The sequence below is a fragment of the Dunckerocampus dactyliophorus genome, chromosome 2, assembly GCF_027744805.1.
Source record: "Dunckerocampus dactyliophorus isolate RoL2022-P2 chromosome 2, RoL_Ddac_1.1, whole genome shotgun sequence".
Classification (NCBI taxonomy): Eukaryota; Metazoa; Chordata; class Actinopteri; order Syngnathiformes; family Syngnathidae; genus Dunckerocampus; species Dunckerocampus dactyliophorus.
Window position 1 is genome coordinate 49,316,906 of NC_072820.1, and position 15,518 is coordinate 49,332,423.

Sequence of the window (15,518 nt, forward strand, 5' to 3'; positions counted from 1 at the left end):
GTTTAAGCCGTAAAAAAGCCTCACAAGCGTATTTAAAATTGAAAATGTATGGTGGCGTCACGATGTAGAAGTCATAGAAAGCTTTCCCTTTTGCGCCTCGTTGCGGCTATGGTGCGTTGGAGGACTGCTGGAAAAATTGCAAAATGTTGACAAAAACAAACGTCAGTGAAGCATAAGAAGGTAAACATGTAAAAATGGTGTATTTTTTAAACATATGATGTACATTTGACCTGTATCATCACATGTTTGTAGATCCATTTGGATCAATAGCGGGAATCATGTGTTTTGTGCAAGAAAAAAAAATTGGGCCAAAAATAGCATAATTTGGGGGTCTGTGAATCCCAAATTGCGAGTATGTGGGGATCCACTGTATTCCAGCTTTCACGTGACATCAGACTATACTAAAAATACCTTTTATATAATTCCCTGTCCAGTTCTTGTGAGTACGTGGTTTCTGAAGCAGACTGCAGCAGCAGAAAATTGAATGAATCCGCGGACGTGGAGGAAAAAACCTTCCGAACTTTAGGGACATTTAGAGGCTTGCAGGAAGACTATGACGAACAGTTGCTTTTTTTTGGTTGCTCTTTTTCTTTGCAGGACTTAAATGAGCTATCATTGTCTTGAGTTGTCGCCGCAATAAATTACAAACGCGTAACCAGCAGCGATACTTCACACCTTGTTCAGTGGGACTGCTGCACTTTGGGGTCCTTACAATTAAAGTGGGAAACAAATGGCCGCGTGGTGACGTCCCACAGGTCATTAGGCAACACTAACAGGTGAACGCCGGCTTAATACGGTGGCGGTTTGAATTGGTTTGTGCCCAACTAGGTGGGGTTATGTTCATAAATTCAAATAGGATTCCAATTGGGTCGATGTATCAAATATGTCATTGATTATGCAGTCAGGCACATTTGATGTCATTTAACAAGGCTGCAGGACGACGGCTGCGGAGGAGACAGCACTTGTGTGCTTACACACCCCCACACACACACACACACACACACGCACGCACGCACGCACGCATACAAAAACACACCCTCCCCTGCTGGATGTAGAGGAGAATCAATATGTCTTTGAATGAGGGTCAGGAGGGTTGTCTGCCCAGGGAAAGCTGACAGATTTGCTCTCTTTTGCTCGGCTAAGCCCCTGCCTTCTTTTAACACCCTCTGACACACACTCATACACACAAGCATCCAGATGCAGAAACGCACACGTACAAACAGATGGGGGGGGCGCACAGAGATGTTACACTCCTCCCAGAGGGCAAAATTCTTAGCATTTTGCCGGGGGGATGTGACATTAGTCGTTCCACATCGAAATGACCCCTGCTGTGCACCGCGGTGAACGTGTTAGTGTGTTTTCTCGTGTGGAGGCCCGACTGGCAACAACGACCACCCGACACCATCGATTGAAAACAGCTGGAGGATGCACAATGACACTCGACGTCTTAAACAACAGAAATCTTTCCTCGCTTGGTGGCGTCTCTCTTTTTCGTTTGGTGATGCTCATCGTTCACGTGTTTGCTTCGAGGTGAACGCGCGCGCATGCCAGAAAGTACTAACACTGAGGTGGCCGAGAAAGCCTAAAAATGACCAAAACACAACGCAAATGCCACAACACTTGGGTCTCGGGTCTTGGGTGTTCATGGAGCATAGTTGATCATTTGTGAGGGTTACGTTCCAATGGAAGACACCCAAAAACACAAATGCTTCAATTGCGAACCAACATTCACGTGTAAAAATTGCAAATTTGTGGTCAAAAAATCAGTTTTTATTTGTTTTTCTCTGAAAATTTGGTATTTTTTTCCACAGAAAATCTCATTCACCCTAACACAGCCCGACGCAAACTCCACGACGCAACGGAAGTCGCCCCCAAAACACAAATGCTTCAAGAGTTGCGACTCAGCCTTCACCCGGAAAAATTGCGCATTTGTGGTTAAGAAAAAAAAAGTTTTCCTTTTTTTTTTCTCCGAAAATACACCCTTTTTACGCAGAAATGTGGGTCCTTTTCAGCACCTCTTAGGTCTTACCTGATCTCTGTGAATACATGGCATCAAGAATGCTTTTTAGCACATTCGTAGCACAGCAAAATACAGTTGCAATGGTCTTTTTCCCTTTTTTTGTTTTCCTCCTGCATGTGTTCATCAGACATAGCTGACCATTCATATCAAAACACGAATGCTTCAACAACAAGTACATTTTTCACCCATTTTTCACCCATAAAAATAATAATTTTTTTTGCAAATGTTTTTTTCTCGGCAGAAAACACGTTAAGTTGGTACTAATTCATAAGTATGTGACGATACAGCTAAAATGTACTGTAAACAGTGTTTGTCCACAATTTTTACATGCCTTTATGCTTCACCGGTAACGATTTTTCATCAAACGTTGGGATTTCAAACTTTGTTAGGCGGCCCTTGAACGCACCGAAGCTGCTGTGAGAAAAAGTGAAACTTAAATATAACTTACATACTTTTTAATGACTTCTATTTATAACCATAGCTTTTTTCGGTGACTCTCGGGCCGTTTTGCACGTTTGTGTTGTTTGCCGATGTGCAGTTGAACGAATGACATTAATCAGTGAGCAGATTCATTCTCGTAGCGTTCTCGCTTCCTCATCTCTCCTTCTCTGCTAATATCCAGTTCGTGTCCATCTCAAGTCTTCCTAGAGAGTCGATTCATGAATTCCCCCTCCCTGTGAGTAAGATTTCCAAAAAAAATAATAAAATACACGGGGAAGTATGTGCTCTGAACATTTTTGCGTGTGCTACAGAGACGCGAACGTTCTGTAGAATCAAAATGAAGGTTAGCTGGAAAACAATTCTGCTTGAAAGCAGGAATTTGGAATGAGAAACCGAGTGGTGGAAAAAGATGTATATGTTTTTGTTTAATTTATAATGTATAATAATGGATATTAATTATGTAGAATGCAATTTTAGTAGAAATAATTAGAATGTGGATGAAAATGTATATTATACATAAATATTATTTTTAAAAAATGTATATATAGTGTATAATATGTTATTATACTATTATATAAAATATAAAATTTGTATAATAACTTATATATATATATAATAATTATTATATATAACAATATATATTATATACTACATATTCTAACATTATACTATATATGCAGTAACAACAAAAGAACACACATATATGCTGTATTTATATGACATTGTATGCAATAATATAATTTAATTCAATTATTAGAAAACATATGAATCATTTTAAGTGTTAAAAAGTCACTCCTGGTCTACGTCGATGTTAAAAGTGAACGAGGATCTCTGCAAACCAATTTAGCATCTACAGTAAGAGCAAGAACAACTTGAATCCGTGAATCGGGCCTGCTACATTTTTGTTTTGTTAGATCTCGCTGGCGGATTGGACACACGGAACCTTCAGCCGCTTCGGAGCTAAAACCGTACAAACGACAACAACCAAAATAAACCACGGCGTGACCCTCTGAAGCTCCCAGAAGCCCTTGCAGTCAGATTGTTTCTCATGACCTTGACTCTGCCATCACTTTCACTCAGTGAAGATGAAGTCCAGCTGACAGCTACAGGATCTGAATATGAGCTAACTTGCACATCATAGAGGAGCTTGAGTGTGTCCAGTATTGTGTGTGTGTGTGTGTGTGTGTGTGTGTGTGTGTGTGTGCGTGGCGCGGATGCACAATTACCAAGCAGGCGTGAATCGATAGGTGCCTGCTGACAGATGGATTAGCACGGTAAACAGATGATACACACACCGCTAAATTATTCATCTGCTGAACGGTGGGCTGGGATTCCTCACACGCCGAGTGACGGGTGGGAAGAGGAAGGGGGATGGAAGGATGCAGCAAGAGTCGGGAAGATGAGGGCGTCGGAGATTCTCGCAGACAAAAGACAGACTTGGACTGGAACCTGCGGTTCTTTGAGGCAGATCGCATGTGCTGCCGTTCTGCTCGGCGTGACTCGTCATCCCTCTGGTGGCTTTTAGATATGCAGAGGCACCCACCGCAGGGTCAACGTGAAGTGTCGTGAAAGACATTTACGATACGGAACACACACACACACACACACACGTGAGCAAACAGCGGCGCACTCATCCCCTTTATCCCTGTCTTTTCCTCAAGTGCGGCCAAATCCGTGATCATCGCCTGTTTATGCCTTTAACAAGGCCGGCGCCAGGAATGCAATTTGACATGCTTGCAAGCACACACAGGAGAGAATTGGCTGGATAAACTCCATCATGTCACGGGAATATTTACGTGCCGCGGTTCTACGGTGGTCTCTCGCCACTTTGCGCTTCCAATTTTGCGGCTTCGCTCTTTTGCGCTTTTTCAAAAATATTTTCATTAATAAAGCAATAAATTTGCGGTTGAGTCCGGCCTGTTATTAGTAAAAAATATGCATATTTAAGCACATGCTTTTGCCTAAATTAAGCATTTTAAAGCATAAAAATGGCCACGTGAAGTAAAATACAAATATAAGGCATTCAGAAGATGCATTCAAATGATATGTAGTATTCCACACTGGTCACCAGGTAATGTTACCGTGATAACACAAGCACCCGACTTATTTATGTCTTATATGTCTTATTTACACTGGGTGATAGGAGTATAAATGTGACTATAGGGGTGTTATTTCATGTCTAGAGGGCTCTGATAATGTTAAAAACTATTTTTAGAAGGTCGTAAACACATTTTCTATGCTCTAACTTTGCAAATAGAAAAATAAGTATTGTGGGAAATCATTAACCGCGATAAATGAGGGACTACTGTGGCTGACCTTTCCTCCTGCGTTTTCCTACATTTTAAAAAATGACGACGCGTGCGTCTTTCACCGATGAACGAAGAACACACCATCGTGACAAAGTGGAAACAAAGTCCCAGATTCGCAGGCCTCTTGGCTTACGTCTCACCTCTCCGTCACAGCCGTCAACATTTGCGTTTGAAAATAAGAGACGTTTTCTGGAAAATAAGGGGAAATGAGGAACATTTTTGCTTGAGCTGTGAGTGCGTAGAGCAAAAACCTGCCGGAATATTCGTACACGTTCGGACCGGCCCAGGGCGAGAGTCCCCCCAGATTATTTTATTCTAACAGCTGTGAAATGAGTGTAGGGGTTTCAAGGACAGTTTACAATTCAGTCCAAACAGCAGTAGACACAAGCAATTGCAATGCCAGCGCTGGAGAGAGCGACTAGCTGCCAACAAAGGTTTAGCAAAGTCCAATCAATCAACTGATTTCTGTTATGACTTCTGTCAGAAAGGAGCTTCCCTTTATTTAAAAAAAAGCTTGCATCTTTTCCAAGTGAAAGGTCTTCCGAGTGTGTCACGTCTCCGTGGTAGATAACGACTTTGCCGCACTTTGTCTGAAGCGCAGTGGAAATGTTCCGTTCCTAACACGTTGTTCCACGAGAAAGAAACATAACAGAGAACTTTACGGGAGGGCAAAGTCCTCCATGCTTCATGGAAGATTGTTTTTGTACAACAGCAATTGGCAAACAAAAAGCAGATGAAAACGCAAGGTAATGAAGAGAATTTTAATTTCTGTGTTTGACTGATCTGTGCAACGGGCACGGTGCATGTGCAAGTCGCATCCACGCATTTGCACAGCATCTCGCATGCACATGAAACATCCAATATTGATTCGTTTCACCTTTCCAAGGGACTTTAGAGGCTTTTAAGGAGCAGATGCTAGCGTTTGCCCCTCTGGGAGAACTGCAGAGAGAAGTGGAAATGTAACGCAATAGCCGCTCTGTAATTGTTATTTGCAGTTTTGGGTAAACACTTGCTTCCCCCGCCCCCTCGATTTGAAGTTTTGCTTAAAAACAGTCTTTTAATCGGGCTTGCGGCACGCAGATGAACGGGCCACCGCAGTTTTTGAGAACTGACAGTGCGTTGAAGATAGTAACGATCTCAAACGCACAACCCCCTCCTCACGCACACACAAACTGTTCTTTCGCATCATGGCTACCATCAGCAGGAACCAATCAGATTTGATGAATAATTCAATATTAAAGAGGGTGTGACCAGGATTGGGGAGGGGTAGGGACCCTCTGCCAAGCAAGTGGGCCTTTTTGGAAACAGTTTGTGTGTCAGTGAGTGTGAGCGTGTGTGTATGTGTGGGTGAAAGTGAGGCGGGGGGGGTGAGTCTGTCACACTAGACTGCATCCACAAACTGCTGCAGATTAGATTACTAAGGAGGAGAGGAGGGGAGGGGTGTCGAGAGGAAGCGAGAAGGATATAAGGCCAGAATGCGAGGAGGGAGGAGAGATGGAGATGAATAAAAGGAAGCAGGAGAGGTGCGAGGCGGGATGTATTAGGACGTATGTTGGGGAATATCTCGCAAATATTCAGACGGGAGGTTTCTACCTGTTTTGGACACGAAATCAATGCCTTGTTGGCCGTCAAAGCACCTCTGAATATTTTCCCAAAGTCAGAATGATTAGATAGTGTGAGTCGCATTGCCAGCTGTGGCCTGAGAGAAACGTGTGCGTGTGCTGATTCGACACAAAGAGTTGCGAGGTGATGCGTGCTTTAAGAAAACACTGAACGGTGCAAACCAAAATACCACGAGCAGCACATGTGGAACACACCGTGAAACTGCAGCACTGAAACAGACACTCACATACTAATGCAAAGCAATACTACCGTAGTTTATAGTCCACAAGGTATGCTGGGTAACTTCCTGTTGGGGAAGTGTGCGAGTGGGCTTTTAATTAGTCTAAAATAGTATTGTTTTGCATTTGTTCCTCGTGTGTCAATAGTTTTATTTTTGGTTGCACCGTGAGTAAGTGTGTAAAATTTGCCCAATGAGATTGGTTTTTATCCATTTTATTTTCATTTCAAACGTGACTAAGTGTGTAATGTTTGATTAATCAGATGGGTTTTCTACCAGTTTTATTTTTGGTTGCACTGTGAGTAAGTATGTAAAGCTTGCCTAATGAGATGGGATTTCTATCCATTTTATTTTCATTTCAAACGTGACTAAGTGTGTTATGTTTGATTAATCAGATGGGTTTACTGCCAGTTTTATTTTTGGTTACACCGTGGCCTAATGAGATGGATTTTATACCAATTTTACTTTTTGGTTGCACTGTGAGTAAGTGTGTAATATTTGCCTAATGAGATGTTTTTTTTTTTTTTTTTTTTTTTTTTACCAGTTTCATTTTTGGTTGCGCTGTGAGTAAGTGTGTAGGTTTTGTTTAATGAGATGGGTTTTCAACCGAATTTATTTTTGGTCACACCGTGAGTAAGTGTGTAAAGTTTACCTAAGAGATGGGTTTTCTACCCATTTAATTTTGGGTTTCACTGTGAGTAAGTGTGTGAAGTTTGCTTAAAGAAATGTTTTTTTTTCACCAATTTTATTTTTGGTTGCACCATGAGTCAGTGCGTAAAGTTTGCCTAATGAAAGGGGTTTTCTACCAATTTTATTTTTGGTCGCACCGTGAGTAAGTGGGTAAAGTCTGCCTAATGAAATGGGTTTTTATCCATTTTATTTTTATTTGCACCATGAGTAAGTGTGTATAGTCTGCCTAATGAAATGGGTTTTCTACCAGTTTTATTTTTGGTCGCACCGTGAGTAAGAGTGTAAAGTTTGCCTCATGAAACGGTTTTTCTACCAATTTATTTTTTTATGTCGCACCGTGAGGAAGTGTGTAAAGTTTGCCTAATGAAATGTGTTTTCCACCAGTTTTATTTTTGGTTGCACCGTGAGTAAGTCTGTAAAGTCTGCCTAATGAAATGGGTTTTCTACCAATTTTATTTTTTATGTTGCACCGTGAGTAAGTGTGTAAAGTTTGCCTAATGAAATGTGTTTTCCACCAGTTTTATTTTTGGTTGCACTGTGAGTAAGTGTGTAAGGTATGCCTAATGAAATGTGTTTTCCACCAGTTTTATTTTTGGTTGCACCATGAGTAAGTGTGTAAAGTTTGCCTCATGAAATGTGTTTTCCACTAGTTTTATTTTTGGTTGCACCGTGAGTAAGTGTGTAAGGTTTGCCTCATGAAATAGGTTTTCTACCAATAAACTGCCTAATTATGGAGATTATAAACACGTAATTGTGGGTTTCCCCACAAATAACAAATCATGGTTTGATCAAAATTCCACTGTAAGGGGGGAGCACTTCTAATCACTTTTGCACGGGCATGAAGTAGGCCTGTGGTGGGTGGGTGAGTGTGTGTGTGTGGCGCACAGTTGGGGACTGACAGGGAGGCAACATGAGAGGGACAAGGCTTTTAACATCTGGCTGACAGGAAGACACACTCTCACACACGCACACTCGGGCAGGCAGGCCAGTCCCAGTCCTAATTATTAGAACACTCTTACTTAACTTAACCCTGCCACTGGACCGTGACAGGCAAAGATGGAGGGGGAGGTGGGCGGGCAAGGTGGAGGAGGGCAGATTTTTGTGAGGACACGGGGAAGGATGACCGTTTCTGTCTCCTTGACAGAATTTTTTAACCCTCCGTGTGCCACAGCAAGCGGGGAAATGTTTTTTTTGGGGTTTTTTTTACCCTTCACGCGTTCTAAAAATACAATTAAACAAGAAAAAAGACGCAAAAAAGTATAAATCTTGATAGCGATACTCGGCCTTGGAATAAAGTTGAAAATACACTGGGTCTGCCCGTGTAATCAGTGTGTCGGGCACATTTAAGGCTTAAAACTGGATTTTGGGTTCTGGAGATGACCCTAATCCAATCATTACGACAGTGGCTTTTATTGCAAATGGTGATCCGAAATTGAAGGAAAATGTGCCGTGTGTCAAAAAATAGACAATGGTAACTGGAGCTAAATCTTATCTCATGAGTACAACCGTCACTTTTCTTGCCAATGTTGATGGAACATCAGCGTCAACCCAGCAGTAGGGTTTGGAGGGGGTAGAGCGAGCCGTGTGTCAAAGATGGACATTTGTGTGCACGCAGCCCCCGCGTAAAGCGGGGATCTGCTGAATAAGAACTTCGTACGATGAATTTGCACTGCTTCCACTACTTTGTGACTGTACGTGCTTCAACAGCAGCTTCAGTCGTTCTCTGCGGACACGCAGGGACAAAAAAAAAACGGGATAAAAAAAGCAGCAACCAATCAGATAAAAGGCAAGAAACAGGATGAAGAGTCGACCTCTTGTTGTGCTTTCAACCGCCAGACATAAGGGATTCTTTGTCACACGCTGATGGGAAAATAAGAGGCGACGTTTCAAGCGATGCACTCGCTCACGAGAACAGCCGACTAAAATGACGTCCTGTTGTGCGGCACGAACGTACGGCAACACGATCTACAAACACGGCCTGATGCCTCATTCCTTTGGTGCACGTAACACGTGGTTCCCTCGTGGACTGCTTTGTTTTTCCTTTACTTTTTTCAGGTGATATTTCAAAAGGGAGACGATAAGAAAGAAAAGTCAGCCGGGTTTGTTCGGGGGAAGGTTCCGTGTAAATCTGTCTGAGATCCGAAGATGCAAACAAACGTTCCCCAGCTGTCACACATGGAAGGGAAAAGAGGTAAGACGGAAAGTAAAGATGATAGTACGCATCGGCATGGACAAAACACAGCAGCAAACAAATGCGCCTGCATTTTCTCTTCGTCAACAGAATCCTCCTCCGCTTCCTGGCCCATTTACACAAAAACATTACAAAGTCAGTGAAGTGCACGTAATAGCTTTCACATTAATACCACACGTCTGGTCCTATTAGAGCATGATGGGGCCTTTATGGGCGGGTTTAGCGGTTGACAGGTTAGCCGGTGTAGTTAACAGCCAACGTGTCCGCCTGTGCATGGGGAGGATTTGCGGGGGCTTTGCATAGAGCGGGCCACGAGCGCTGCTTGGGGTAGTTTGCACAAAGATGGCATACATGCGTGCGTTTTTTTCACGTTTGTATTCAAATATTCGCTTGAGTTAAGAGGATTCCTCAGGCGCTTTGGATTACGTGGGACGCCAGATGATCGGGCTGTAAGCACGTAGAGGAACGCAAACGTGTAAATGAACTAAATCGCCCCCGAAAGTCATGTGGAGTAAATACAACTTTTAACATCTTTTATCCGTCCTATTATCCGTGCAACTGCAGTGATGCCATACTGCAGTCTGTGGATGGGTTGGTAGAGATTTCATCTTTCTGAGGAATGAACATGGGACGTTTGGAGAAGACAGCAAGATGAACAGGCAACGGACAATGCGAATTTTGTGGCTTAGGCTTGAGTTTTAGTGGTGGAAGAATACAGTAGATCCCCGCTTGTCACGCTGCTTACATTTCTGTAAACGGCAAAAAACGCGTTACGTTGACATTAGACGTTGACATTCTCCCCTGATATTTGATCAACATTTGCAATAAACGCAAGGGTCGTGATTATTAAATTAGATTCAGCTCCGGAACCCTCCGCTTCTCTCTTCAATTGCCATTGTTTACTGGCGACACAATCCAGGCTGAAGCCCAGCGTATGCTTCACACACTTATTAAACAAAAATACAAATAAAATATAAATATACAAACAAAATATAAAATGTACAGGCACTCACCACTAACGAGGAAGATGATTGACGAAACAGCCTTTAGCATGGTCGTCATGCTAACACTAGAGGCTAGCAGGTTTGAGAAAGGTTATCATCAAATATTAAAGGAAAACCTTTTGGGGGAATTTTGTAATCCTTATGTGAGACATGAACACACATGTCTCTCTCTTTTCTTTGCATTCTAAAGATACAAAAACAGATAAAAAGAGGCAGGTAATTAATGCACGTAATGGGACACACCTATTCCGTCTAGAAAGGCGACTATTAAAACACTTCCAAAAAGCTCAGACAAGGTTTTATGGTTTTCTATCCATGCTGTGAGCATGTAGTAACAGGTACATCCATGATAGCATGTAATACTTACAGTACTTTGACGTATTTTTGTCACTTTAACTCATTCAATCCCAGCCATTTTTTAAAAAGACATCCAGTTCGCTACCAGTGATTTTAGATGATTTTGACTTCTCTTTCAAGGCACACAGAATATTGTGTTCAACTGCTAAATAGACATGGAACCTACCTACAGGAAGATTAGACTCTCATCTTTCATCGGGGAAAAAAAGATTGTTTCTACCTTTTTCTGTTCTTTAGTAATCAGCAGTGGAACGTAGGTAAGTTTCAGGAAAATATCAGTTCCCTACTAAAAAGGGAGAAAAACAGCTTTTTGTGGAAAGATATACTTCAAGCATAACTTTCAGTTTGACACCATTTTTTTGCTTTTGTGACAGCTCAAATATCAAAACAACTATACCGCAAAATAACCACGAAAACAGGGTTGTTTTACATCAAAATAACAATTTATTTACAAACACAACCACATGAAGTATTTACCAATTCTCACATTTGGAACTGAACTATGTGTGTGCATGCGTGTGCGCGCGTGACATCCATTAGTGTGCAGTTGCATCATCAGCTCGTTTTGCCTCTCGTGCTAAAAAAGATGCATAAATACGTCTTTTGTATTGAAAAAGTGAAGCATTAGCATAACTTCCTTCCTGCGTGCATTTATTTCATACAGCAACATAAAATGACGTGCATTCTTAGCTGCCTCTTTTTGCTGGTTTTTATATTTTAGGAACGCACAGATGGATGATGGACAAAATTCCGGAAAAAGTGCAGTTTTCCTTTAACTCACCGCAGGTTTGATTGTCGTAGCTTGTGCTCGGGCAACTACGGTGTGTTCAAGGACCGCTGAGAAAAGTGCGAATTCTCCACGCATGACGAGAAAACATGATCAGTGAAACATGACGACATAAAGGTGACTTTCTAACAGTGGTGCATGTATGCTGTATCACGTATTTAGAAATGATTACCCACGTATCAGATGTGTTTTCCGCTATTTTCCGAGAACAAAAAACGAAACAAATTTTAGACCACAAATCTATGAATTTGCGGGCGAATGCTGAATTGCGAAAATGTAAATACGTTATGTTATATTAATAGATACATGCATATGCTCATCATATACTGACTAAAAACTCAAGAATAACAAACAGCTGCTTCAACTTCTAAATCTGAGAGGTAAATTTCAATATAGTTGATCAAGTTTTCCGCTCTGAATGCCGTACGCTGCTCTCGGATTGTTCTCTTGTGGTTTGCATGATTTCTATAATATTCTAATAGGGAGCCAAAGGTCAACAATACAAATAAAAGGAGAATAATAAAAGTGAAAAATAAAAGTAATTAAATCGAGCATACATAAACGTGAATACATAAATATTCAATTATCAATTCAAAATGACCAACAAATGCTATAATCACCAAACTTTTCCATAAATAAGTGGCGCTGATATTACTTCTCTTACATTTTGCCAGCGCTCGTGTAAAGCGGCACAAAAGCTGCTGGATAGCTAATGCGTTTGTGAAGTGCGAGCCAGAGTGTTGTTCTCATGGGATTGCGCTAAAGTGTTGTTTGTTCTTTACGCCGCCATACTCGATGACCAGAACCAGTGAAGGAGAACCCATAACTCTTTGTTGTGCCTCTGCACATCCAATTACATTAGAAGCCTATGGTAAAGGCTGGGGGCGACTTCTGCCAAGATTTAACCTGATTAGATTGAGATTCAGCCGTTCCAAAAGACAGCCCAAATTCCCTGTGACCATTGTCTTACGGTTTTTGGACCAGTATCGCTTTTCACACTCATCTCTTAAGATAAACGATGAAAATCAATGTTGATGTGTTTTCTTTCTGGTTATTTCACCCAGACAGTGACTCAGGTGTCATTTTCGGAAATGTCAGCTGTCCTTCCTCACCCACCTGCATCACATACACCCAACACTTATTCCATAGCACCGGTGGTCATATGACTTGACGAAAATGATGCCATTTACAGTTATTTTGCATGGTTTTCTGCACGTAAAACTATAATTATTCTCTATAAAATGTATTTTTGGATGTCTGGAACAGATTATTTGGATTTAATTGCTTTGGTTGTCAAAAAATGTGGCTTTCGTTTGACGTTTTGGAACAGTCGTCCCTCGCCACTTTGCGCTTGGAATTTTGCGGCTTCACTCTATCACGGTTTTTGAAAATATATTAATTAATAAATCATTCGTTTTGCGGTTGACTACAGTAAAAAATAAAAAAAAAACAGTCAAAAATGTGCAGCAATAAGCAAATCTTACACGTGTTTTGCCTAAATTAAGCATTGTCAATCATAAAAATGACTCAATGAATTAAAATACAAATACCAGGCATTCAGAAGACGCATTCAAGGACATGTTGTGATATGTAGTATTCTGCGAGGGTCACTAGGTGTCAGTAATGTTACATTGATGAGGCAATACTGTACAGAAACCACAAGTTCCAAAAATAACAGCAAAGAAACCCTCCCAATGCTCCGGTGTGAGTCTATATTGTCTATGTTCTCTAATTTTGTCCTGTATGTTGGATAGTACGAGTTTAATAGTGACTATAGGGGTGTTATTTCATGTCTAGAGGATCTAATAATGTTAAAATCTGTGTTTAGAAGGTTGCAAACAGGTTTTTATGCCGTAACTAAGAAAATAAGGAATAATTATGAATAAGGAATCCTACAGAAATTCACTTATTAACCGATGAACCGTGATAAATGAGTGATGACTGTACCGTTACGTCAGTCGGAAAGATGAAGGCCAGACCAGGAGCAGCTAAACGGCAATAAGTGACAAAGTGACACTCCAGCATATTCCGACATTTGTGTGTCTTTTTTGGTGCTAATTTGCGTCTGAGATCCGATTCAGCTCGTTGACATGTGTGCGAGATGTCAGAGCTCATGTCGAAGGCTGTGTTTGTGCTTGGAACTGCTGCTTCTCCTTTTCAACACACACACACGCACACACACACACACACACGCACACACACGCAAACAGACAGACGAGCAATGTTTCGGGTATGTGGGTAAATCTTTTGGCAACAAGGCTGCCAGTGTGGAACTATGATGAATACTGATGGCAAAGAGCATGGCAGTGAAACACACACAAACACACACACACACACACACACACACACACACATATGCAGAGTGCAGGAGGGCCAAATGGCAGCCCCTCCGCTGGTGAATACTAATGTGACTAGTGGAGCTTGCGGGCTTGTGAAACCAGGATTGGGTGAGCCAAGAGAGGTGATGACAAGAAAACATAGATGGGATTGTTTATTGGGGTGTGTGATACAAGGGTGCAGAATTAGCAAATTCTCTCGGAAGTTGCACTTTCTAATTAAAGGCCCTGAACTGGATTTGCCTACTTGTCTTTTCTCTTTCATCACAGTACAGGTAAGGACGTCAATTCGTACTTACAGCGTTCGATGCGGTCCTCGGGGCTGGACGAGGTCTCTCGGTCTGAAAGGAGGCCTGATACGGCGAAGATCTTCTTTCCGCTGTCCTCCACGGCCTTCAAGGCGCTGCTGGGTGAGCCCCCGGGTGGGATCTGGGCACCGCCAAAGTCGTATTCTTTGCCGTCAGCATCGGAGTACCGCAGGTGGGGTGAAGCCTCAGCATCCAGGCACCCTTTGAGGCGCTTAGCAGGCGTGAAAGCAGACTGGTACCCGCCTGGTGCTCCATCTCGATCCTCAGGAGAAGCGAAGGGTCTGAAAGCCCCCACACCACTGTGATTGAGCATGCTGATTGGTGAGCAGTCCAGATTAGGTGGTGCGAACTGATGATGGAGGTGAAGGAGAGATGGAGGAAAGTCCCTGTTGGGGAACCCAGGAGGGACAGCACCTTGGCGGTGGTACATTGATGCAAAGGTGTATGAACCGTTGTTGAATGGCAAATGAACATCTTTCTCCACAGAAACTGGGACACCAAACGGGCGTGGTTGCTGGCAGGGAATAGAAGCGTCACGAGAAGCTTCAGCCGTGGAGGCCAGGACCATGAGGGCTGGTGAGGCCAGGGGATTGGGCAAGTAGGAGGAGCTCTCCATCTTGAAGGCTGCTCTGTGGAGGTCCATGTCTGTACGGAGAAGAGTGATTGAGAAGATTTGGGGAAGAGGAGGAACCGATTCCTCCTCAGACAAACTGACACTGACTCTTTAGGAAGAGTCTCGTGCTGAGATGGTCAGTCGTGTTGCCTCACTGGTTCAGATCGTCTTGGACTTTTAGTTCATTTTTTTCAGTGGCGCTAAAATCCACTTCAGCTAGGTTCAGTACAGAAGTGGGGTGGGTTCGGACTTCTTTCTATCGGGTCATCCAGTCTTAAGTAAAAGCACCCCTCTCAGAGTCTGCTAGAAGGGTTGTTAAAGGTTGGAGAGTCTTTGGGTGTCACAGTAGGTTCCTCATCTTCCTGTAGAGAGACAAATCCAAACATTAGATTGTAGCCATCCCCTGCACGTTGAAGAAACACTTTCAAGTCAGTATGTTGTGGTGAACTCGAGTCCCACAGGAAATTGTCAGAGGAATTTAAGCTTCCTTCTATAATTGGGAAAGCAACAGTCAACACTGAACTGGCGGTGGGCTTGTCACCCAGTGCCATGAAGGGGGTCACTAGACACAACACTAGCTACAATCGCGGTGCAAAGCACAGTATGTAACAGGCAAGTAGGG

General features: G+C 42.4%; 1 protein-coding gene across 5 annotated transcripts in view; it reads right to left on the minus strand.

Moving 5' to 3' along the window:
- The window catches only part of rnf220a (ring finger protein 220a), a 176,609-nt gene that overhangs the window by 148,636 nt on the left and 12,455 nt on the right, over nt 1–15,518 (minus strand). For all 5 annotated transcript variants that reach the window (XR_008566816.1, XM_054760520.1, XM_054760507.1 and 2 more), the window contains exon 2: nt 14,275–15,258. Coding sequence is in view for 4 of the 5 variants with exons in the window: in XM_054760520.1 (XP_054616495.1) it covers nt 14,275–14,926 (652 nt within the window). In the remaining variant the exon portion in view is untranslated. The remainder of the gene's footprint in view (nt 1–14,274; nt 15,259–15,518) is intronic.